Source organism: Vombatus ursinus, unplaced genomic scaffold (genome assembly GCF_900497805.2).
Source record: "Vombatus ursinus unplaced genomic scaffold, bare-nosed wombat genome assembly UNPS02014775.1, whole genome shotgun sequence".
In the NCBI taxonomy this organism is placed as follows: Eukaryota; Metazoa; Chordata; class Mammalia; order Diprotodontia; family Vombatidae; genus Vombatus; species Vombatus ursinus.
Genome location: NW_020954553.1, coordinates 5,655,421 through 5,680,329, shown reverse-complemented (window position 1 = coordinate 5,680,329; position 24,909 = coordinate 5,655,421). Strand labels below are relative to the sequence as shown.

The following is a 24,909-nucleotide window of genomic DNA, read 5'->3' as shown; positions in this document are numbered from 1 at the left end:
TTTCCTTTCCTTTCCTTTCCTTTCCTTTCCTTTCCTTTCCTTTCCTTTCCTTTCCTTTCCTTTCCTTTCCTTTCCTTTCCTTTCCTTTTTCCTTTCTCCCTCCCTCCCTCCCTCCCTCCTCCTACTCCTCCTTCTGCTTCTTCATTGTCATTATAATTGGAGAATTTCACATCCAGCCTTAAGCAGTTTGCATTTCTTTGCCAATCTTGTATCTAAGTATCTTGTTCCAGGTGATTTTGGTGTGGATGACTGGAAGCTGCTGGCACAAGGCCTTGAATGTGATGTCTGACATTGTCTGATAGTTCTCACTAATCAGGGTCTGATACTCATATTTGACATGTTCTATGATTTTACTAAATTCCTTGGCAGTCTGTACCTCATCAGTAACAGTTATTGAACCCTGTACATCTTTGTAACTAACCAACTGAACATTGCCATCTTCACAGTGATGGACCTGAATCTTTAGCATTCCAACCATCTGAACCATAGATGGTGTGATGGCAAACATCCACTCTGATATCCCACAACGATCCCACAAGCTTTTAGGCTGAAATTTGTGGCTCTCGATACAGGCAGTAACAGTCTTCTGTCCATCTATAATTTTAGCATAAACAGTACAGAAGCTGTTGGAATATTAATCTTTCACACAGGCCCTTAATGCACTGTCACAGGATTCCCTCCATGACTTTAGAGCTCCATCTATGTTCTCAGGTTGGTGGTCACTTGCTCCTTTCTGTCAGTGATCAAACTTAAAAGAAACTTTATTTCTTGGCTCTAAAAATCTGCCACTACCCAGGTCACCAAATTCTGTAATTAAGACCTGATCATCATATCTGTCTATCTTTACTGGAGTGAACTGATCCATATTATACCTGGCAAATGCATGAACTGCCCCTTCCTTGAGAATTCTGTCTTTGTTAAGTAGTAACCAGGCATCATTAAACACTTCATTAAATTCTCCTGGGGAAGCATGACTGATGAACTTGGCAGCTATCCATACCTTGTCTTCATCCTATACCTGATCCTTGAGGTTTGCCATCTTGGGCAGCTCTAAAAATATTTTAATTTTTTTAAATAAAAAAAGTGAAGGAGTTGGATTAGATGAGCCTTCCAGTGTCTTACAGGTCTGATTCTATGAAAGAGTCTTTAACTCAAGTATATATCCAGTTTCCAAAGGGAGCTGACAGTCTAGAGGAGACCCTTAGTTTGGGGTAGTAATGTTTCAGGAAAAAAAAAGTTAAAATGATGAGCAAAGGATGAAAATCTGTGGAGAAGCAAATTTGGGCTCAATATAAGGAAATACTCTCTAATAATCAGAGCAATCAAAAAAAAGAAACAGGCTTCCTCGGGAGCCTGTCCCCCCAATACTTCTAGTCCATCTACTTGGATGCTCACTTCCAAGGATTTTGTAGCAAACATTCCTTCTTCTGTATTGGTTGGGCGAAATGATCTCTGAATTGTCTTCCAATTAATTCAGAGATTCTGGGATTACAGCAATCCAGACATCTGTTAGTGCTCTTACTGTCTCTGCCAAAAGCATAGCAGCTGGTAAAGTCTTGATTTACCTTCGATATTAATTTCATTCTTCAAAAGGTTAAGCGAAAAAGCCAATTCCTATTCCACGTGAGTAGGTTCTCTGACTCTGGAGTCAGAAGACCTGTGTTCAAAGCTCACCTCTAACACTGCCCGTGTGACCTTGGGCACAAGTCACTTAATGTTCTTGGCCCTCTTTGGGCCTCAACTGCAAAATGGGTGGGGGGAGGAGGAAGAGGCTGGACTAGATTACCCCTCTGGTCCCTTCCAGTTTCAGGTCAATGATTCCTCAACCTGAGATCTTGGGACACATATGTGCACGTGTACGTTTACGTGTATCTGTCTAATTTCACAGGAGCCCCAGACTTTGGGAGACTGAATTTCAAAGAGTTTAGAGAAAAGTTAAGTAGTATCTCTCTCTCTCAAGTACTGTAGGGGAAAGTGCTAGCAGCCAAGGAGGCAGGGGAGCTGAACTGTGAAAACAGGAAAGCACTCACTGACACTGAGGGTCCTAATGACGACATCAGCCTCTCTGTCACTCTGAGTCTGCCCATAAAAACAGAAAGAGAGCCCAGGATTTGGGGCTGGTGTTCCTAAAAAATGTTCCTTAGGCTACGTCTAAAAAGATGGTTGTGTTGGAGGAAAGAAAGAGGCAAAGGGCAAGCTGGAATCCCTTTGGAGAGGACAATTCCTGTCAGCTAACAGGAGAACTATTCAACAGAGGATTTCCTTCTAAGATCAAGCAAGGGACTCTGAAGGCTTATTTTGCTTCACAATAGATAAGCACTCTAGGTGTGTAGCAGGGTCAAGGACCATACAATTGGGGACCACACAATCTGTTGGTAGTATACAGGGCTCATTCAGTTGGGGGCCAGTGTTCAATGGCGGACTCTATAGTAAAAATACAGCTTACCCTTTGTGATGATTTAAGCACCCAGTCCTTTGAAAGGAAGTGTATTAGCACATTAATAGCATATTAGGACATTAGTGAGGTGTACCAGGTAACCTGTGGCCTACCTTTCAGGTAAGGTTCCTTCAGTCATCTGGCCAGGCAGGGTTTACGGTCTCTGAGTTGTTTGAAGAAGGGAACCTTTGGGAAATGATGAGCAAGATACAACTAGACCCAGAGAGGTGGGCTGGAGAATCATTCTCCTAGGGCAGTGGTCTCTAAGCTTTTCTGATTGTGAACCCCATTAAATTTTTTGAGTACTCTCCCAAATGCACATATATACATATTTTAACTTATTTATAAATTACATAATATATATAGACAAAATGAGAAAATTTTAAAGCATGAGATGAAATAATATTTGACCTTCACAACAACTTGTGAGGTAGGTACTATTATTATCCTCATTTTACAGATTAAGGTAACTGAAGTGTGAGAAGTTAAGTGTTAAGTAAGTAACCTTACACCTTGATGACCAATAATATATCATCAAGACAAAGATAGAATTGAATTTGGCACCTGAGTGAAAAATGGGTCAGAGGGAGAGAGGAGGCAGAGAGACCAGTTAGGAACCTATTGTGATAGTTCAGGTGAGAGGAAATGGGGACCTGAATAAGAGAGATAGCTGGTGATTAGAGGGAAGATATGTAGAGTGAGGGGAAGTAAGGAGTAGAGAATGGCACTGAGGTTGTGAACCTGAGGAATGAAGGACAGTGGCACTCTTGACAAAAATATGGAAGGTCACGGAGGGGGAGGATTTGGCAGGAAAGGAAGCATAATGAGATCTGCAAAGAAAATAGAAACCCATCTATGCCTACTCATTATGCTCAACTCACTCTCCCACTGAAAACAAAAAAGGAGGTGGGAAGTGGCTCTCACTTACCAGCCATTACCTAGGAAGATTGAGCCTGACAAAAGACATGCTCTACAGCCAGAGAGGATCTGGGAGAGTCAAGATCTAGGCGCGTTGGAGGTTGGGTAGAATTTTGCCTGCACAGCTGCTGGTGAAATATGGCAAAGTATATCCCACTTGGCAGAGCCCTGAAAGGGCAATGAAATGGCAGGAAATGTTGGGGTAGACTTTCATGGAAAGGACAGACAGAAGGATTTATTAGAAGAGGCTATAGAGAATACTGGTCACAACTGAGTGTCATGTGACCCTAGAGGACCAGAAGGGGCCTGGCCATGACGCTTTGGTGGATGAACAAGTAGGAAGACCTAGATTCCAGTTCTGCTTCCAACACTTACTAGCTCTGTGACCTCCCCCCACCCCCAGGCAGTTCCCTGAAACTCTCTGTGCCTCAGTTTCTTCATCTATATGATGAAGTGGCTGATTTCGATAGTTTTAAGTCTATGATCCCGTGATCCTTCCTTCTAACATAATCATCTCCACAGCTGCAGCAGAAGAGCTCATGCAAGAACACCAGCCCAGAGGTACGGCTTCTGCTTGCCTACACCAGCCTCAAAATGGAAGACTGGCTCCCTCGTTAGGGCTCTTGCCAGCAGCTGCTCTCTAACCAGCTCAATCTGCTTGACTCTCTGACTTGGAGGTCAGGCCAGGAGGCATGAGAAGTTCTCCAGAATGGAATTCTGATACCACAAACCTTGATGATTCTGACAGGGAAGACAAAGAGAGCTGTCTGAAAAGACCAACGTGAGTGCAAATGGAACTTAATGACAAGGGTAGGGGAAGACGCCTGAATCCCTCTTGCTCCCCTCTGCCATTTCTGCCTCCATCGCTCAGGGACCTCTCCTCCTCTGAGATTCATTCCACCCATCTAGATCACTCTCTCCAAATCTTTGTCATCATCCTTTATTGTGGCTTCCAAGTCATCCTCCCTCATTTTTCAAGGATTTTCATACTCAGCTCCTGGTTTTATTCTCTACCCTAACCCTGCTATCTTTTGAAGATATCAATATTCACATTGGTCTCGTTTTCATTCCTTAGCCTCTAACTTCGTTCATCTCCTGTACTTCCATAACTTAGAGTTACAGCTCATACAACCATGGATTTAGAGCTGGAAGGGACCTTAGAGGTCCAAACTCCGGAGTCCAACTCCCTCATTTTACATATGAGGGAACGAAGTCACAGAGAAGTTAAGTGACTTGCCCAAGGGTCACACAGCTAGTAAGTGTTTGGGGTGGGATTTAAACCCAAGTCCCTTCTGGTTTCCAATTCAGTTCCCTATGTACTACACTAACTTGCCTCCATCACCCAAAGCCACACCCAAAGGGATTCAGGGACATTATTCCATTAGTTAATTAATCTGTTAGAGCATTGTTGAACTACTTAGAAATCAGAAATCACAAAACTCTTTTAATAACCCCAAACATCTCCTAGCGGGAAAAAAAAGTCTGTCTTTTTAATATCAATAGGGGCAGTTGGGTGGCACAGTGGATAGAGCGCTAGACCTGGTGTCAGGAAAACTCATCTTCCTGAGTTAAAATCTAGCCTTAGACACTAGCTATATGACTCTGAGCAAGTCACTTAACTCAATTTACTTCAGTTCCTCATCTGTAAAATGGGCTAGAGAAGGAAATGGCAAACCACTCCAGTATCTCTGCCGGGCAAATCCAAATGGGGTCATGCAGAGTTGGACACAACAGAAATGACTCATCTATAAATAGCTACCAGTGTGGTGGTATGACTATGAGTCATGGAACATGGGAAGGTACATGGTGGGTGGGAACAGGCTGAAGCATATAACAAATAAGGACTATAAGGAAGAACTGGAGGACAGGATATCATCAGAGAAGTAGCTGAGGTTAGCAAGAAGACAGGCTAATCCCATGAGGAGAACAAGGGATTACCAGTGGCCAACCCATGTGGTGCACTGGTGTCCCACAAGATGGCCATTCTTATCAATGGAAGGAATATCCACAGTGATTACATGGATCACAGATCCATGTAAATATCTGAGTCATCAACAAATTTGCTAAATGTATCTTCTCTGTCTTTATCCTAGTCACCAATTAAAAAAAAACTCAATGTTTATATAGGATTTACAAGATTGTGAAGTATTTTCCATTGATTCTCTCCTTTGATCCTCACAGTAAGCCTATGAGATAGGCACTATGGTATTGTCCCCATTTTACACATAAAAAACCAAGGTTTAGAGGAGTAGAGTGGCTTTCTCATTGTACTACAGCTTACAAGAATGAAGAGGCCTAATTTGAATGTAGGTTCCTGACTCAGTTCCATTACCATTCCACCTGCTACACCATACAGCCAACACAGAACCAGGGCTACAATCAAGGATCCCTCCACCACTGACTACTCTTTGGGTCTGGTCATTTGTCCAGTTCTAAATTCACTTACCTGTGCCATCTAGGCACATCTCCCCATCAACTCTGGGAATAGGCAAATTTTGTGCCAATTTTCAAAAAAGGTAAAGGAACTTAATTCTATTAAGTTAAGGCCAAATTCTAGACTGCATCATTAAAAGGATAGTGATGGGCAATCACTACAAGCCAGCATGGGTTCGTCAAGAAAAAAATAGCACAGATTAACCTCATTTCCTTTTCAGGAAACATAGTCTAGCAGAGACAGAAAGGGAAAAATCAAGGGCCAAATTGGAGGGATTAGCCTAGATAAGTATAAGGGCAGCCACATTGTTTTGAGACTAAAAAGAGAGAATGAAGACATTAAGACATTTAGGGGAGTGGGGGAATGGATTTTAAAGAGCTTAGGATAGATGGCCTCAATCTTGAAGTAATTTCCTGAAAGTAAGAGGGCTATATAGGTCTGGAGACAAGAAAAAAAGAGAAGTTTCAGAAAATACCCTATTGGGATTATGGGTCAATAAGACATGAATAAAAGGATAGCCATGTAATAGAAATGGTCCAGTTGAAGTCAACTACCATAATCAACAAGGTTTTGTATTTCTTCTAGAAATATTTGGTCATCCAGGAATAGGACCAGAGAAGGTAGGTGGTGGAGGGTAACCCAAGCTAAGGTATTAGGATGGTGATAATTGTAGAATATCAAGGGGGCAAGCATGGAGGTTATTAAATCATTAAAATGGTTAACTGTAAAATCAAGACTGGGTAGAATTAATGGACTGGAGACTAGAAATAAAAATGAGTTTATAAAGAACAAGTTTGGGCTATCTACTGCCAGAGAGAGAACTGGTGAACTGTGACTACAAATTGAAGTATAGTTTTCTAATTCTTTTTTTTTTTTTTTTGCAATATGGCTAATGTGTAAATATGTTATGATTTCACATGTATAACATGAGAGACGTGGTGGGAGGGAGAGAGAGAATTTGAAACTTAAAATTTAAAAAGAAAATAAAGTTAAAAATAATAAATTTTAATGTAAAAAAATTTTAAATTTGGGCTGTATCCCAAAGAGATCATACAAATGGGAAAAGGACCCACACGTCCAAAAATATTTGTAGCAGCTCTTTTTGTGGTGGCAAAGAATTAGAAATTGAGAGGATGCCCATCAATTGGGGAATGACTGAACAAGTTGTGGTATATGAATGTAATGAAATACTATTGTGCTATAAGAAATGATGAACAGGCAGACTCCATAAAAACCTGGAAAGACTTTTATGGTCTGATGCTGAGTGAAGTGAGCAGAACCAGAACACTGTGCACAGTAACAGCTACATTGTGCAATGACTAACGTTGATAGACTTAGCCCTTCTCAGCAATGCAAGGATCTAAGACATCTCCAAAGGCCTCATGATGGAAAATGCTATTCACATCCAAAGAAAGAACCATGGAGTTTGAAAGCAGATCGAAGCACACTATTTCCTATTTTTTTCCTTCTGTTGTGTTTTGTTTCCTCTTTCTGGTGGTTCCTCCTATTGGTCCTAATTCTTCCTTACAACATGACTAATGTGAAAATATGTTTAACAGGAATGTATATGTATAGAATATATCAGATTGTGCACTGTCTTAGGGAAGGAGGTAGGGAGGGAGGGGGAGAAAAATTTAAAACTCGAAAGCTTATGGAAGTGATTGTTGATAAGTCAAAATACATTAATAAGAACATTTTAATGAGATTAATATAAAAAGAAAGAGCAAGTTTGGGAGAACTCTGAAAGTGACTACACATCTTCATTTTTGGTTTATAAAATACAATCACTAGGTGAGAAATGCCAAGATAAGGCATCCATAGACCCAGTGGAGACAAGGCACATTAAGGTTGGGCACAGTATTACAGGAAGCAAGGTAAAAAGTAAAGGCACTGAAACCAATCCTTATCTTCACCCTGCTCCCCCTTAGAAACCCAAGTCTGTGTCTGGCTCAGAGCCAGCTTGGATGAACCCTGCCTCCTATCCCCTGGCACCACCCCCAGAAGGACACTTCCTTTCCTCTCTGACAGAAGGGTTAATAAGTGACCGAGAAGCCATCACCAAGGTTTAAAAGGCACTGTAGAGAGGTCAGGGTGGAAGCCTGGGAGGTGAGAGAAAGGAGGAAAACCAGGGGAAAGTAGACTGGAAGATACCATGAAGGTTCTGGCACTCCCCGTGGCTGCTGCTGCCATGCTCTTGATACTGGCACAGAACACCCAGTCAGTCTTGATCGAGGTGAGACCTTTAGGGGCCTGGCTCCAGCCCTGCCCCCATCCTCAGGCTCTGCAGGAGTGGGAGGAGAGACAATCATAATGTACCATCCCTACTGAGAGGAGGGGAGAGGAGAGGAGAGGGGAGGGGAAACAAGTTTTCTATGGAAAGGAAGGATCCTGGACAGCAGCGTAGAGGATGGAAAGGGAGTAAGAAGAGAACCATGGAGACATGAGGATGAAGTCAGACTCCCCTTTACCTATGCCCTGGGGAAGGCCAGAGCTCACCTGGGCTGCAGCATAGCCTGTCTCTTTGCCTGAGTTGAGCCTCCTGGAGGCGTGGGGACCTTCAGCACACTTGGCCTTCTGCTATAAGCCCATTCCCTGGACAGGTCTGGACTCTTGTCTCCTTTTTCCTTCTCTGATAAAGAAGAAGGGAGGAGCCAGAGGGGAGGGGCCAGCATAGCCTGGGTCTAGCCACACTAAATGTCCTTCTGCCAAGGTCCAGTGATGCCAAGGCTTTGCTGCTTAGGACACTCATGCCAATAGACTGCCCCACTCCCATGTCCTCACACATTCACCTTCAGCCTCATCCCTGATTCTTCTCAGAGGCAGTTAGGTGGCATGGTGGTGCCTGACTTGGAGTCAGGAGGTCCTGAGTTCAAATCCTGACTCAGACTCTGTGATGCTGAGAGTCACTTTGTCTCAGTCCCAGTTTCTTCATCTATAGAGTGGGAGTAATAATCACACCTATCTCCCAGATTTGTTGTGAGATAACATTTAAAGTGTTTGGCAAACTTTGATGCCCTTATTATTTTACAGGTCAGGGGCTGGCCAATGTGGGGGAGGGATGGGTTTGGAGGCAATGACAGTGGGAAGGGGGGGGGAGTGATTTCCCAAGAAGATCCTTCCTTCCCTAGATCCTGAGTGGGAGAGGGGCTAGGTTCCTCATTCAAGAATAGGAATCCTTTACCCCCTAAAGGGAAAGTCCCTGGGTAAGGGGGGCATGAGCCATAGGATCTTAGATTTAGGGCTGGAAGGGACCAAAGAGGCTGGGTGTAATCTCTCTCATTTGACACATGAGGAAACTGAGACTAAGAGATGCTGCGTGACTTTCCCAGAGTTACATGGCTAGTACACGGTATTTGAGCCCAGCTCTTCCTGAATCCAAACTCAGTGCCCTAACTCAGAACGCCACACGTCTCCCCATTCCTGAATCAGCTGGCCTGATCTTGTCCTGTCACTGCCCTGAGGCGGCCCAGGGTTCCGGGCGTCCTGGGTTCTTCCTTCTAATAGCATGCTGGGAATGTGTCCCTTGGCTAAGAACATCTACAGTGCCCAGCATTTCCAACTCCCCCATTCCCTGCTCCTCAATCCGATCCCCAGAGCACCCTATTGGGCAGAGGGCTGGAAGCCGGAGAAGTTCTGACCCTTTCTTTCTCTGTCCTCAGTATGAGGGCCTCCGGGTGAATCTGGAGTCTGTGAAGAAGCTGGATGGAATCCTGGAAAAGTCTAATGATTTGAGTCCCCACGTGAGAAAGGAAGATTCACTCTCCCTGTGTAGCAGCCCTCAACTGCCCGAGGACCTCCAGCCTGTCTGTAAGACTCCCCATGCTGCCGACACCTTCAGAGCCCTGAGTACGTGCCCTCCCCACCCCACGGACACCAAAGATGCTTCCCCTGGGGTGGCTGAGCCCCACAGATGAGCCCTTCTTCACCCCCTTTATGTCTCCTCATCTCCTTTACCCCTCTGCATAATCACAAAGCATCATGGAGCTGGAGTGCTCAAATACTGTCTCTTCCACTTGTGTGGCCTTGGGCAAGTCACAGCACCTCTTTAGCCTCAGTTTCCCCATCTGTATGATCTCCCGGTGTCCTGTGCCTCTCCTTACCCTACTCTTCTGCTGTCCTCAGCTCACTGCTTAGCTCTCCCTACATCTCCTCTTTTCAATTGCCTCCTCTCATTCCCCCCTAACTTACTATTATGCCCCTCCTAGCCTCTCACCTCTTCATTCTTCCTCACTTCTCTCCATCTTTCCTTATCTTCTAGGTCCTCATCTCACCTCTCCACAGCTCATGCCTCCATACCTCACTCCTCTTTATCTCCTCCCTCCACATTCCCCCACTCAAGCCCCTCACCTTCTTCAGCTTACTCCTCCTCCTGCCTTGAGGGAGCATCATGTGATAGATAGAACGTTGGGCTTGGAACTGAGGAAGACCTGAGTTCAAATCTCACACCTGCAACTTACTAGCAATGTGACCTTAAGCAAGTCACTTAACTTATACCATCTTAGCTTCCTCTTCTATAAAATAATAGCTTTTAAGACTTCTTTTGGCTCAATCTATTACTCTGACCTTCATTTCTTCCCTTCTCCTCACTCTCCTAGGCTTCATTTCATCTCAATCTCTTTGCTCCGTTTAGTAAAAGGTTATCTCAGCCAGCTTTCCCTGCCCACGTCCAGTCAGACTTCAGTCTCCTTGACCTTCAACTTTGTATTCTCTCTCCAGGAAGCATTGCCGAAGACGACTGTGAAATCTGTGTAAATGTGGCCTGCACGGGCTGCTACTGAGGCAGCATCAAGGACCCTCCCCACCCGAAGGAATCAATGCTGGTTCTGCCTTATCCCCATCTTGACCTCCCTCCCTGCCCCTACCCTCCTACCCCACACACATAAAGCACAAATGTCTACAGATGGATACATCCCTGATTCTGAGCCAGCCTCTGGCCCACTTCATGGGAGAAAGGGAAGAGCCCTGGATTCCTGTCATCTCTAAGCTATGTCTGATGAGGGCCTCTCTCCAGAGGTGATGCCCGAGGGCCCTGCAATGGCTGTCTGGCCAGGGAGTAGAGCAAGCTGGGCCACGATGTTCTGGGGTGCTAAACTGCCTCCCAACCCCCAACAACTACCAGGAACCCTCATTCCACTCTGGATGCAACACCTGGAGAAAGACACAGGGGGGGAGGATCAAACCCAGCCGCCACGTGGGCCTCTCCCCACATTCCCATACCACCATAGCCCAGAGGAAGGAATATCCTTATGATGATAGAAGGACCTTCATCTCCATCACCACCACCATTATCATCATCGTAGCCAACAGCAGCATCCTTAGGCCATTTGGGGCTGCACCTTGAACAAAGAAATTTAAACAGTCACAACTCCTGCCTTTGATGAATTTTTCCCGTCCAATCTGAGGCAGACTTCCTGCCATGCACCAACCTTCTGGGTCATGCTAGCCAGTGAATAAAGAATTTATAAATATGCAGAGAAAAGAGGAAGTTTCTTCCATTGCTGGGGGCTAAGGGAGCAGGGAGACTGTGGAGTTCTGTGTGAAGGAAAGGCCCAAGAGCACCTCTTGGTTTGATGAAGGAAGCACTAAACCTTCACTAGTCGTTTAGGATTCAAGGGATTAGAGCAGAGAGAGCATTTCCTGTTCTCTTCCAATTAGTCCAAGAAGCCTTAATGGATTGCCCATTCCATTTGGGGGCTTTGCTAATGGTTAAGAAGTTTTCCCTTTATAATAAGCCAAAATCTGCGTTTCTGAAACTCCTAAGCATGGCTCCCAGGGGGACTAGAGAAGCTAGCTGATGATGGGAGGAGTAATTTGTGGGCTGGAGGAGAGGATTTTTCATTCATTTGTATATACATGTATTCATTTCTTCCTTCATTTACTCAACAAGTATCTAATAACTATCAACCCAGAAGGCTGTATAATTTCCACCTGGCTCTGTATGTGGTAGGCAAGTTTAGCACAATAAGTGAAAGTGGTCCTCAACACCCCACTCCATCTCACTTTCATTCCCCCACCCTTACCCCTAACAGCATGGATCCCCTCACCCCTACCAGTGCAATACCTTTGCACTATCCCAATATTCCTTTTTGGGTGGCTAGTCATAAGTTCCAAATCTCTCCTTCCTTTCTCCCAGCATCTCACCTTCCTTCTCCCATGCCCCTAATTTTAGCATTGGCCTTCAATGCTTCTATCCAAAATTTCCTTGGGGAAGGGGACCCTCACATCATACCACCTAGGTAGCTGTCAATTTTGCTCCTGCGTAAAGGCTGCCTTTCGCTAGGCCCAGGCTCACAGGCTCCCTAGCAAAGACTGGGACAAAGCCAGGGGGAGACTGGTTCTTGGAAAAAGTGACTGAGTATAATAATAATTATTGTTCAGTTGTGTCCAACTCTACATGACCCTCATGGACTTTGTGCATGGGGTTTTCTTGGTAAAGACACTGGAGTGGTTTGCCTCTTCCTACTCCACGTCATTTTAGAGATGACAAAAATGAGGCAAGCAGGTTTAAGTAACTTGCCCAGGGTCACACAACTAGTAAGTGTCTGAGGCCAGATTTGACGGGTCCTCCTGACGTCAGGCTCTAGCCATTGTGCCACCTAGCTGCACATAATAATAATAAGAGGTAGCATTTATATGGGTTTATAAAGCACTTTCCATATGTTATCTCATTTGATCCTCAAAACAACTCAGTCAGGTGAGTGCTGTAATTATCCCCATTGCACTCAATGTTTCTCAACCCTAGCTGACCTTTCCCCTAAAACTGGCCCTTCCTCCTAACTTCCTAATTTCTACTAACAGCACTGCTTCCCTTCTCAGACTTTCTGCAGAATCTAAGAGCCAGAAGGGTCCTCACATGGCATCTAACTCAACCTGCACCTGGGCAGGAATCACCTTTGCAACATTCCCAACGAATGGTCAACCGTCTTCTCTTAAAGACCTTGAGTGATGATTGCCTTACTACCTTCTGGGATAGTCGATTTCACTTTGAGATAGTTATAATAACACAAAGTCTTAATCTATCTCTTTGAAATGTTTGCTGTTGCTCCTGGTTCTTCCTTCTAGGGAAAAATTGAGCACCTAATCCCTCTTCCATAAGATGGCTTCAAATACTTAAATATAGTTGCCATCATGTCCTCTCTAAACCTTCTCTTCTTTCCCTCTTCAATATTTTTATTTATCTTTCTTATATCACCTTAGTTTCCAAAAATTTCCCTCCCTCTCCCCTACTCAGCAACCCATTCCTCTTTCAGCTTATGCTCTGGGACAGACATCCCAACTCCCACTTACACTGACCAGTTGGATCACCAGAGCATGGCTATTAATTCCCTCAGAGATCAAGAGTTAGCACTGAAGTGTTAAGTGTTTTTCTAATTGTATAGATCACAAGGCCCCGATAATGTACTTGCCTTCATGATTACCAGTTAATATCAGTCAGTCAGATTTAATTAGTTTTTAGAAAGAAGCATTTGCTAAGATGGTATCATAAAAAAATGTGATACAAAACATTCCCCAAAAGTCTGTGATGCACTTTTCCATATATATAGAGACAGAGAACAAGGAAAGTGAGCTTAAATTTAGTGAGCACATATGATAAAGGGTTACTCAGAGCTCCTAACTCTTTTTTTTGTCGTTGGAGTCCTCAACCTCTCCCGCTTAGGTATGGTACTCTTTTTTCTGCTTGGTTCTTTGTAGAGCTTTGAATCTACGTTCAGCCTATCCTTGGCTCCCAATGAAGATATTGTCATCAACTATTCCAAAAATCTGCCCTACCTGTTGACTTGGCAGATGTGACTGCTGTTAGGATGCCTAAGGGAAGATGGAAAGCCCCACATTCTTCAGACTCATCAAAGCTCACAAGGTCCTCCTATGACCTTGTGGAAAAGCCAAGGCTGAGGTACTCTCCTCTCCCTTCCTGCCTCTAAAGTGATTCCTTCTCAGGGATTTGACTGGAATACTCTCCCCTGGATCACCACTCATTCCAACTAGTTTACACAGTCCCGAGAGGACGTGACCAAGACCTTCAGCCAATCCAAAAAGACTTCCAGAGAGACCTGGCCTTGTTCACACCTAGTGAACAACTGAGATGTGTTCTTGACTGACAAATACAGCAGGGCTAAGTGGAGTTGGGTGTTTCAACTCCATTCTTATACTTGTTATGATTTTTTAAAAGAAGGGGAGAAAAGTAATTCAGAAAAACTAGCCAACACACCAACCAAGTCTGATAGTATATACAGTATTCCACACCCTGCCACCTCTGCAAAGAGGGATTTTTTTTTATCTCTTCTGCAGTGAAGTGAGGGGGGGTACACTGCCTCAACTCTTCACTTGGATGAAGCCTGGCCATTATGTTTTTTTTTATTAATTTATTTTGATTTATCAACAATCACTTCCATAAGCTTCTGAGTTTAAAATTTTCTCCCCCTCCCTGCCCCTCTCCCTCCCCAAGATGGTGAGCAATCTGACATAGGCTATACATGTACATTCCTATTAAATATATTTTCACATTAGTGATGTTGTAAGGTAGAATTGGAACCAATTGGAGGAAACACCAGGAAGAGGAAACAAAACACAACAGAAGAAAAAAAATAGCAAATAGTGTGCTTCGATCTGCATTCAAACTCCATAATTCTTTCTTTGGATGTGGATAGCATTTTCCATCATGAGGCCTTTGGAGATGTTTTAGATCCTTGCATTGCTGAGAAGGGCTAAGTCTATCAATATTAGTCATTGTACAACGTGGCTGTTACTGTGTACGACATTCTCCTGGTTCTACTCACTTCGCTCAGCATCAGACCATACAAGTCTTTCCAGGTTTTGCTGAAGTCTGTCTGTTCATTATTTCTTATAGCACAATAATATTCCATTACATTCAACTTGTTCAGCCATTCCCCAATTGATGGGCATTCTCTCAATTTCCAATTCTTTGCCACCACAAAAAGAGCTGCTATAAATATTTTTGTACATGTGGGTCCTTTACCCATTTGTATGATCTCTTTGGGATACAGCCCTAGAAGTGCTATTGCTGGGTCAAAGGGTATGCACATTTTTATAGCCCTTTGGACATAGTTCCAAATTGCTCTCCAGAATGGTTGGATCATTTCACAACTCCACCAATAATGCATTAGTGTTCCAATTTTCCCACATCTTCTCCAATATTTATCATATTCCTGTTTTGTCATGTTGCTGGCCATTATGTTTACATAGAATTTTAGGTAATTAGATTATTCTTTGTACTTTGTTATTGTCATTGTGTATTTTTGTTTGTTTGTTTTTGGCTCTACTTGTGTTAGGCTGTATCCATTCATACAAGTCTTCCCATGTTTTTCTTTGATCCTCATATTCATTGTTTCTTAGGAACATAGGTCCTAAGTTTAGCCACACACCAAGTAGCAAATTCTCACATTCTATGATTTTGTGGGGTGAGATTGGGGAAAGTAGGTGCCTAATGATAGCAATTCCCGCCTCCTTGCTCCCTTCACCAAAGAAGAAGAAGAAGAAGAAGAAGAGGAAGAGGAAGAAGAGGAAGAGGAATGAGGAGGAGGAGAAAAGAACATTAATGAATTATTTTAAAATACACAGAAGAGAACAGATACTACTTCAATAAAGAGACACAGATAAGCAGAGCAGTATGTGTGCTACTGTGTTAAATTTGACATTTGCTTTCTAAAAAATCAAACTGTACATGATTACATGCACAGTCCTCTTTTTTCTACTCTTCTTTGTATTTGGACATGTTCAGATTTGTCAGGTTCATAATTTTTAAAAATGGAAAATGACTAACAGGGAGTTGGTACCCACGATGAGTGATGAGTCAGTAAGAGAGTACCAAGCTTGTTTTAAGAGGCTCAAGTCACCGGATGGAGGCAAGCTATACCTTGGGTCCTAAATAAACCAGCAGACGTGTTTAATAAACTACTGTCAGTGATCTTTGAAAGAACATACAGAAGAAGAGCACTAGATCAGAGAAGGGCAAAGGGTGTCACTGTTTTCAAAGAAGGAAAAAGACCAGAGTGCAGAGTTTACAAGTCAGTGAACTTCACATTAATTCCTAAGAAAATTCTAGAATGGACAGTTGAAGAGATGACTGGTGAACATCTAAAAAGAGAAGCAATGATTACAAAGAGGCAGCACCCCTTCATCAAAAACAGGTCATACCAGACTGACCACATTCCTTTTTCTTGACAGGATCACTAAACTACTAGATAAAGGAAGAACTGTAGATAAAGTCTACTCACATTCTAGCAAAGCTATTGATAAAGTATCTCATACTTGAGGCAACTAGGTGGTGCATCGGATAGATGGCTAGACCTGGAATAGGAAAGATCTAAGTTCAAATCCAGCTTCTGAGACTTACTAGCTGTGTGATCTAGGCAAGTCTCATAGTCTGTGCCTCAGTTTCTCACTCATAAAATATCAATAAAAGTAGCATCTCTCTCCCAGGGCTGTTGCGAGGATTAAAAGAGGTAATATTTGTAAAGTACTTTGCAAACCTTAAGGTGCTATGTGAATGCTAGCTGTTATTATACTATTCTTCTGGAGAAACCAGATGCACACACACACACACACTCACACACACACACATACACACACACACATATACATATATATGTATATGTATACATATAATATATAAACATGGATATATATGTATCTACATACATACATATAAACATAGATGAATATAGATATCTATTAGATGTGAACACAATATCTTGTACTCAGAACTGGTTAGATAGCTAGATTTCAAGGAATTCTTAATGGTTCAATGACAATGTGGAGGGAATTTTCCAGTGGAGTACTCCACAGATCTGCTCTTGGTCCTGTCTTCCTTAATTTCTTTTTTATCAATGACTTATGGGGAGGGGGGAACTTGTGGCCTCAAGGACCTTGGGTGTGGCCTTTTGACTGAGTCCAAATTTTATGAAACAATTCCTTTTATTAAGGGGATTTGTTCTGTGAAATTTTGATTCAAAGGGCCACACTTGAGGACCTAGAGGGCCACATGTGGCCTTGAGGCCACAGATTCCCCACCCCTGACTTAGGTAAAGACTTAGATAGCAGGTTCATCAAATTTACAGTTGACCCAAGGCAGGGAAGGATAACTAGAACTCTGGATGACAAAGTCAGGATCCAAATGGATTTTGACAGGTTAATGCATTAGGCTGAATCTAATTAAATTAAATTCTATAGGGATAAATATAAAATCTTACACTTGGGTATAAAAAATATCGACACTGCAAGTATAAGATATGGGAGGCCTGGTAAGACAGCAATTGTTCTGCGAAAGACCTCTGGGTTTTAAGTGGACTGCAACCTCTTACTAGCTGTGTGACCCTGGGCAAGTCACTTAACCCTGTTTGCCTCGGTTTCCTTGTCTGTAAAATGAGCTGGAGAAGGTAATGGCAAACCACTCCAGTATCTTTGCCAAGAAAACCTCAGATGGAGTCATGAAGAGTCGGAACTGCCGCAATCTCAGTATGAGGCAGCAGTGAGCTAATGGGACCTTGGGCTTTGTTAAGAGAGGCGCAGCTTCCAGGAATAAGGAGATGAGGATCCCACTGCGTCCTGCCCTTGTCAGACCACATTCTGATGACTGTGTGCAAATCTGAGCTATGCAGTTTAAGAAGGATTTTGATAAGCTGGAAAGTGGTCCAAAGGAGAGGAACCAAGGCAGTGCAGGGCTTAGAGTCTGTGTCATTGCAGGATTGGTTGAAGGAAGCAGGCATGTTTAACCTACAGCAGAAAAGACCGGGGTCAGGGGAAGCATGGTAGCTATCTTCAAAGAGTTATAACTAAGAGAGGGAATTAGACTTGTTCTGTTTGACCTTGGAGGTCAGAACAAGGAGCAATAGACAGATGGAACAGCATGTGACACAGCAAAAAGAATGTTGGCTTTGGAGTCAGAAGACCTGGGTTCAAATCCCACCTTTGACACTACCTGTATGACACAAACCACCTAATCTCTCTGGGCCTCAGGAAAATGAAGGGATTGGATTTGATTATCTTTTAGCTTTAGGGCAGACTTAAATCAGTAACATGACACATCCTATATAAATAAACTACCATTCCCATAAAGGGTCACTCTCTTCAATACATTGAACTAGATGACTATGGGGGAATTCAATGATTCGGTGAACCTTCCCTGTGATTGGCTGGCCCTGAGGTGGCAAGAGGGGAGAGATGTGGCTCGATAGCACTATATCTGAAAAAAATTGGGGGGTTACAGTGGGCTACAAGCTCAGTATGAGTCAGCAATGCGATTCGGCAGCCAAGAGAGTTAGTGTGATCTTGGACTGGCCTAGGTGAGGCCTTGTGCTCAGGGCTGAGAGATAAAGAGTCTCTCTGTACTCTGCTCCGGTCAGAGCCCAAAAGGAATGCTACACACAATCCTGGGCCCCAATTCTAGTAAGGGCAATGGTCAACTGGAGAGGACCCAGAGAAGAGCAACCAGGGTGGTAAAGGGCCTCAAAACCATGCCGAATCGGGGTCAAGTGAAGAAAGTGCAGTTATTTATCTTTATTGTTATTAGCTAACACTCACAATAGCTAGCTGGTACTTCAAAGTTTGTAAAGCATTTCACATATAGTATCTCATTTGATCCTAACCCTGAAAGGTAGATGTTACTATTGTCTTCATTTTTTTTTTTGAGATGAGGAAACTGAGGCTGAAAGAGATTGACTTGCCCAAACCCACCCAGCTAAGGAAGTGCCTGAGGCGGGATTTGAACTCAGGTCTTCCTGATGGTGGGGGCAGCTAGGTGGCAGCATGGATAGAGCGCCAGGCCTGGAGTAAGAAAGACTCATCTTACTGAGTTCAAATCTGACCTCAGACACTTCCTAACTATGTGACCCTGGGTAAGTCATTTAACCTATTTGCCTCAGTTTCCTCAGCTGTCAAATGAGATGGAGAACGAAGTGGCAAATCATTCTAGCATCTTTGCCAAGAAAACCCAAAATGGACTCATAAAGAGTCAGACACAACTGAAAAATGACTGAACAACAATAAGAGTGATGCGGTCAGATCCTTTCCCTTTTTTGGGCAGCTAGGTGGTGCAGTGGATAGAGAACTGGGCCTAGAGTCAGGAAGATCTGAGTTCAAATCTAGCCTCAGACACGTACTAGTTGTGTGACCCTGGGCAAATCACTTATGCCTATTTGCCTCAGTTCCCTCGCCTATAAAATGGGCTGGAGAAGGAAATGGCGAACCACTGTCTTTGCCAAGAAAACCCAAAATGGGGTCTTGAAGAGTCAGCAACTTCCTAATAGTAAGTCCAGCACTCTATTTACTACACCAGCCAGCTGCTAAAGAGGAAAAGAGTAGGCTGGGGCAGGGAACAGGAGAAAAAAGGAAGAAGGTAAGATTGGACATCTGTTTTTTGAGTATCCTACTTTGTATGAATAGAAATTGCCAGGCAATTTTCAGTTTGATACAAGGAAAAATTCCTTATTAGCTAGATGGTACGATGGATAGAGAGCTGGACCTGGAGTCAAAAAGACCTGAGTTCAAATCCAACCTTGGCCACATGCTAGCTGTATGACCTTGGACAAGTCATTTAACCTCTGTCTCAGTTTCCTTATCTGTAAAAACGGAAATAATAATAACACCTACCTGCCAGGTTGTTGTGAGGATCAAATGAGATAATATTTATATAGAGCTTTGCAAACTTTAAAGCACTATATACATGCCAACTATTATTATTAGCAAAAGTAGATCATGTTGCCTTAAGAGGTGGAGGTCCTCCCCTCACTAGCAGTCTTCATCCAGGAGCTGGGTGATTTTTTGTGTGGGTGTGAAGATAGAGGGGCTTTCTGGTCAGGTATGGGCTGGGCCATAGGTTTTTGTGGTTCCTTCTAACTCTGATATTCTGTGATGCTGCAAAGCATATGTAACAACATCTGTTATAGAAAGTGGAGGAGAAATTCGCAAACAACTGTACAAGGTCCACCAGCTAAGTCAATGATGTGTACTTTGACATTTGTTGACTTGAACAAAGAAGCCACAAGATAATATGGCACAGGGTGCCATATCTATCTATTATATTAGCTAGGTGGCTCTGGAGTCAGGAGGACCTGAGTTCAAATCCGGCCTCAGACACTTGACACTTACTAGCTGTGTGACCCTGGGTAAGTCACTTAACCCCAATTGCCAAAAAAAAAAAAAAAAAGATAATATGGCACAGCTAAATGAAACAAAAGACACCAGAGGGGCTCAGAAACTACTCAGAGGCTTCATACCTAGAGAATGTGAATACTTTCCTCAAGAAGAGTGGTGAAAGGTGCTAAAAATGGTGATCACCAAACGACATCACCAAAAAAAAGAAAGCAAAATTGACTCTAGTTACAAGCAGGAAATGGCCTATTTCTGATGTGGTCATCATATCAGAACCAGCAGCCCTTGTACAATCAGACCATTGCTTTAGCTCAAAAGGCAGAATCAAAGACAAATTAGAAAAAAAGGATAAAATTGAATTGTATAGGAAAACAGCTTTAGGACTCTGAACAACGCAAGTCCAGAGAATTGAAGATGAAACTTACCTTCCAGAATGTTGATGAGCTCAAAGATACAGAATAAGACATATATTTTTGGACATGCCTAATGTGTGGATTAATTTTGCTGAGCTATACATATTGGTCATGAAGTTTTCATTCTTCATTTTTTAATTGTTCAGTTACAGGTGGCATTGGAAGAAAGATGATAAAGGCTTATAAAAATAAATGAATGAATGAATAAAAAAGGTTAAAGCCAAGAAGACACTGAAGGCAATAAAAACAGCATCAACTTGACCTATTTAAACTAGATACCAACTCTGAAAAATGGGAAATAGAATAAAGATAGATATTGACCACAATAATTTTACTTGATTATTGCCATAGAACATTAGCCAGTGTGAAGCATTCACCACAACAAAGATGTCCAAAATGAAATTTTATAAATAAAAGAACCTCTTATAGTAATTGTTTGTTGACTCAAGTTTTAAAAAAGCCCAGAAAACCTCCTTAGGCAACAAACACTTGCTCTCCTTGCCAAGAAAAGAGGTATCTCTGGCCAAGGATAACTCTCTTTTATAGGACAAAGTCATTTGTAGAAGACTAAGGACAAAATGTTTTCAATGATCCCAAGTGACTCTCTGCCTTTTTTTTTTTTCTGTTGGAGGCAATCCAACAGAGATGAATTGAATGACTTGCCCAGAGTCACACAGCTAGTAAGTGTTATGTGTCTGAGGCTGGATTTGAACTCAGGTCCTCCTGACTCCAAGGCTGGTCCTCTATCCGCTGTGCCACCTAGGTGCCGCTCACTATCTTTTTACTACCAATATTTTCCCAGCAGAAAGACAACAAGTCATAGTGGCCTTGGAGTCAGGGCGCCTGGAGTTCAAATCCCATCTCTGAGACATTCTAGCTGTGTGACCTTCTCACTGATCCAAGCAGCTCTCTGAGTTGTAGGTTGTAAAGCAGATGCTGACCAGCATCGGAGGAGCAGAAGTTCGTCATGGAAAGACATTCCCCAAATTGATGAAATCCCAGTTCCCATCCAAAAAAAAAAAAAAAGGTTTCACCCCTAGTCTCACCCTCCTTTCAGTTCCATATTTAAATGCCCTTGAGATGACTTTATTTAAATGGGTCTCTCACCAAGCTTTGTTTAAATTTATTTTTCTTCTATTGATTCTTGCTGTTTTATAGAGCGATGCAGCTCATAATCTTCCTTCTCTGTAAAACTGTACAGTTGTGTTTATATCCCACATCTACGCTGCCTTTGGCTGGCACCTCACTCTGCTTGGCAAGGAGATCTGGTGCTTGCTAATGGAGGAGGCTTCCAGGATCCTTTGGTCTCCCTGCTCTCACGATTGATTTACATCGCTTCATCTTCTGTATGAGATTGTCATAATTACTCTCAAAGTCCTTTTCTCCATCCATTTCCCATTTTCAGGAGTCAATATTTATTTTAAAAAAAAATTTTTTAGGCAATTAGAGTTAAGTGACTTGCCCAGGGTCACACAGCTAGTAAGTGTCAAGTGTTTGGTCTGAGGCCAGATTTGAACTCAGGTCCTTCTGACTTCAGGGCCGGTGCTCTATCCACTGCACCACCTAGCTGCCCCTCGATAAGATATTTAAATAGGTCAAGTTGGAATTGTTTTCACTGCATTTCATTTCATTGTTGTTATTATCGTTTAGCATGTGGAATATCAGTCTCTGAAGAAATGAAATTAAGGATCTCCCAAAGAGTAATGTCAAGATTCAGGGAAGGCATGTGCAGCCTACAACAATATGTTGTTTAGTCATTTTCAGTCATATCTGACTTTTTGTGACCCCATTTGGGGTTTTCTTGGCAAAGATACTAGAGTGGTTTGCTATTTCCTTTTCTAGTTCATTTGACAAATGAGGAAACTGAGGCAAACAGGGTTAAGTGACTTACTCAGGATCACACAGCTAGTAAGTGTCTGAGGCCAGATTTGAACTCAGAGAGTTTGAACTCCAGTTCACCTGACTCCAGGCCTGACACTCTCACAACCCACCGCACCACCTAGCTTTCCAGCGTATAGCCCGGGTCAGCACAAAATCTATGACAAGTAACGCGAGGTAATTTCAAGAGGGAAAGAAAGTTCTAATATAATAGGAGAGATCAGAAAGGGCCTCCTGGAGGATGTGGCACCTGAACTCTTGCGTTGAAGGAATCTGGGATTCTGTGAAGTGGAAATGAGGAGGTGGAAAGTTATGCATGAGGAACAGCCTAGAGCCCAGGCTGGGAAGGATGGTGCCTGAAGCGGAGTGAGAGGAAATGAGGTTGGCAAGGTAGGTGGGAGTCTTGAAATTCCCTCAAGCTGAGGGTTTGGTGTTTTAACCTGAGGAAAGGGGGTGTGAATTTAAATATGTATGTATGTATATCTTTTATGCTAATATAATTGGTTATCTTTGTAATTCTATATGTTTGATGTATTAGCAATTCCAAGAAGGGGTTCAGAGGCTTCCCCAGACTGCCCAAGGGGTTATACCACAAAGAGGGTTAAGAACCCCTGGACCAGAGGCAAAGGGGGAGCTGAGCTGAGGATTCAAGCAGCCTCGTGGCCCTCCTCTGATACTTCTCTTTCTTTAAAATGTAAGAGAAGCTTGTTCATCTTCTCTTTCCCTTCATTCCCCTAGTATCAAACAGAAGATCAGAGATTTGACTTTAGCCTCTTTGTGTTCTTCCCCTTTCTCTGTCTCTCTGTCTCTTACTGTCTCTGTCTCTTACTGTTTCTATCTCTCTCTCTCTCTATTTCTCTGTCTCTATCTGTCTTTTACTGTCTCTGTCTCTCTGTTTCTATCTCTCTCTCTCTATTTCCCTGTCTCTGTGTCACTACAGTCTCTATCTGTCTCTTACTGTCTCTGTCTCTCTATTTCTCTGTCTCTGTGTCTCTACAGTCTCTGTCTTTACAGTCTCTGTCTCTCTGTTTCTATATCTCTGTCTCTATTTTTCTGTCTGTCTTTCTGTCTCTACAGTCTCTGTCTTTCTGACTATCTATCTATGACTCTTTCTGTCTCCCTATCTCTGTCTCTCTGATTATCTCCATCTCTCTTTCTGTCTCTTTGTCTCTGACTATATCTGTCTCTTTGTTCCTCTCTTTCTGTCTGTCTATCTATGTCTCTCTCCATCTAATAGTTGGGAAATTTCTGTGACCTCGTGTCCTGGTATGCCTCATTGGGTCTAGGAGAGATAGTTTATCATAATTCTCTTTATAATAATAATTATATGCCTTATGAATTAAGGATTATTTACTAAAGATTCTATTTTCATTACAATATGAGTCATTTTGCTTAGTATATTCATTGTACTAATGTTTTTCTGCTTAATGCATACATTGTACTAATCATACACTCTTTGCTAAGTTGAGCTCCCCTTGCGACTCTTCCTCAAAAGAAATGAGGTCATTATTTTGCAGGGTTCTGCTTTGCTAACTTACTATAGCAAGAAATTCAATGATCTCAAGTGGTCCTGGCCTCCAACAGATTTAGGGGCACAGCAGACACAATCACTGGTGGACAGTTAGGGATTTCAGTTCTATTGACTCTTTACACTTCAGTGCAGTGACCTGTGCACAAGATGGGACTCAAGAGGCATCCCCCAGGAGAAGGGCCCTGTAACAAGAGTAAGGAATAAGATGGATAGCCTGGGTCCTGAGCTATTACCCAGAGAATGTCAAATATAGGGAGGAAAGCTTCCACGCCATTGTGGAGATCCCTTATGGAGAAGGTAAGGAAGAGTGTGGACAAGAATTACCCAGGAGGACAAGATGTGGATGGCTTGTGAGAGAAATAATTATTTCTCTCTTATATTAATAATTAATCATTGAATTAGGACCAGGATTTTTTCCCTTCCTACTTCCTCATTCAGAAACCAGAAACCTGTAGGTTGTTCAGTCTCTGAAAGACATTGTTGATGCATGAGATTGCCCAGATTCGGGGGTACATGCTTTTTGATCCTGGCTGGGAGATCCCACCCAACCAGAGAACCTTCCAAAGAATTTAATCTAAAGTGAGTTGTGGCCCATTGTGTTCTGCTGGGGGGGGGGGGGGGGGGGGCGTAAATCCTTTGTCTAGATTGGCTGGGGCGGGGATGAGGGTGGTCTGACTTGAGATAGTCTCTCTTTGTCCATGAGTGACGTCATCAAAGTCACATCCACCAGCCCCTCATTAGAATCGGTCCACCTGTCATTATAACATTCATTCTTCTTCTTAATGTTAACCAATCATAGATCATTGCCACCTGTCAGGAACACCCACTCTTCCACGGGCATATAAGTGTTAAGAAGCCACTATGATCTGCCTTTGGTTTAGGAGAGACAGTCAAATGACTCTTTCATTAATTATCAGCTAGCAATAATTAATAAAACGATTACCCAGAAATTGTGCCTCTCAAGCTTTTTATACACCATAGTTGTGATGCACACTGATGAAGGTGGTACCCATAATGAGATCATGGATCCATTTAAATATTACATAAAAATAGACAACCTGGTACAATGGAGAGAAGACTAGAGATTCAGAGGTGGAAGGGACCTTACAGGACATCTAATCCAACCTCTTCATTTTACAGATGAAGAAACTAAGGCACAGAGAGGGGATGTGACTTTCCCAGGAGCACA

General features: G+C 42.8%; 1 protein-coding gene and 1 pseudogene across 1 annotated transcript; one reads left to right on the top strand and one right to left on the bottom strand.

Moving 5' to 3' along the window:
- Positions 1-178: 178 nt before the first annotated feature.
- Positions 179-1,039, bottom strand: LOC114044727 (annotated as a pseudogene).
- A 6,804-nt stretch (positions 1,040-7,843) lies between these two features.
- GUCA2B (guanylate cyclase activator 2B) lies at positions 7,844-11,210 on the top strand. The gene is made up of 3 exons (XM_027864792.1): positions 7,844-8,022; positions 9,449-9,635; positions 10,506-11,210. The coding sequence occupies exons 1-3, from the start codon at positions 7,942-7,944 to the stop codon at positions 10,565-10,567; spliced, it is 330 nt and encodes a 109-aa protein (XP_027720593.1). The 5' UTR covers positions 7,844-7,941; the 3' UTR covers positions 10,568-11,210.
- Positions 11,211-24,909: the final 13,699 nt, after the last annotated feature.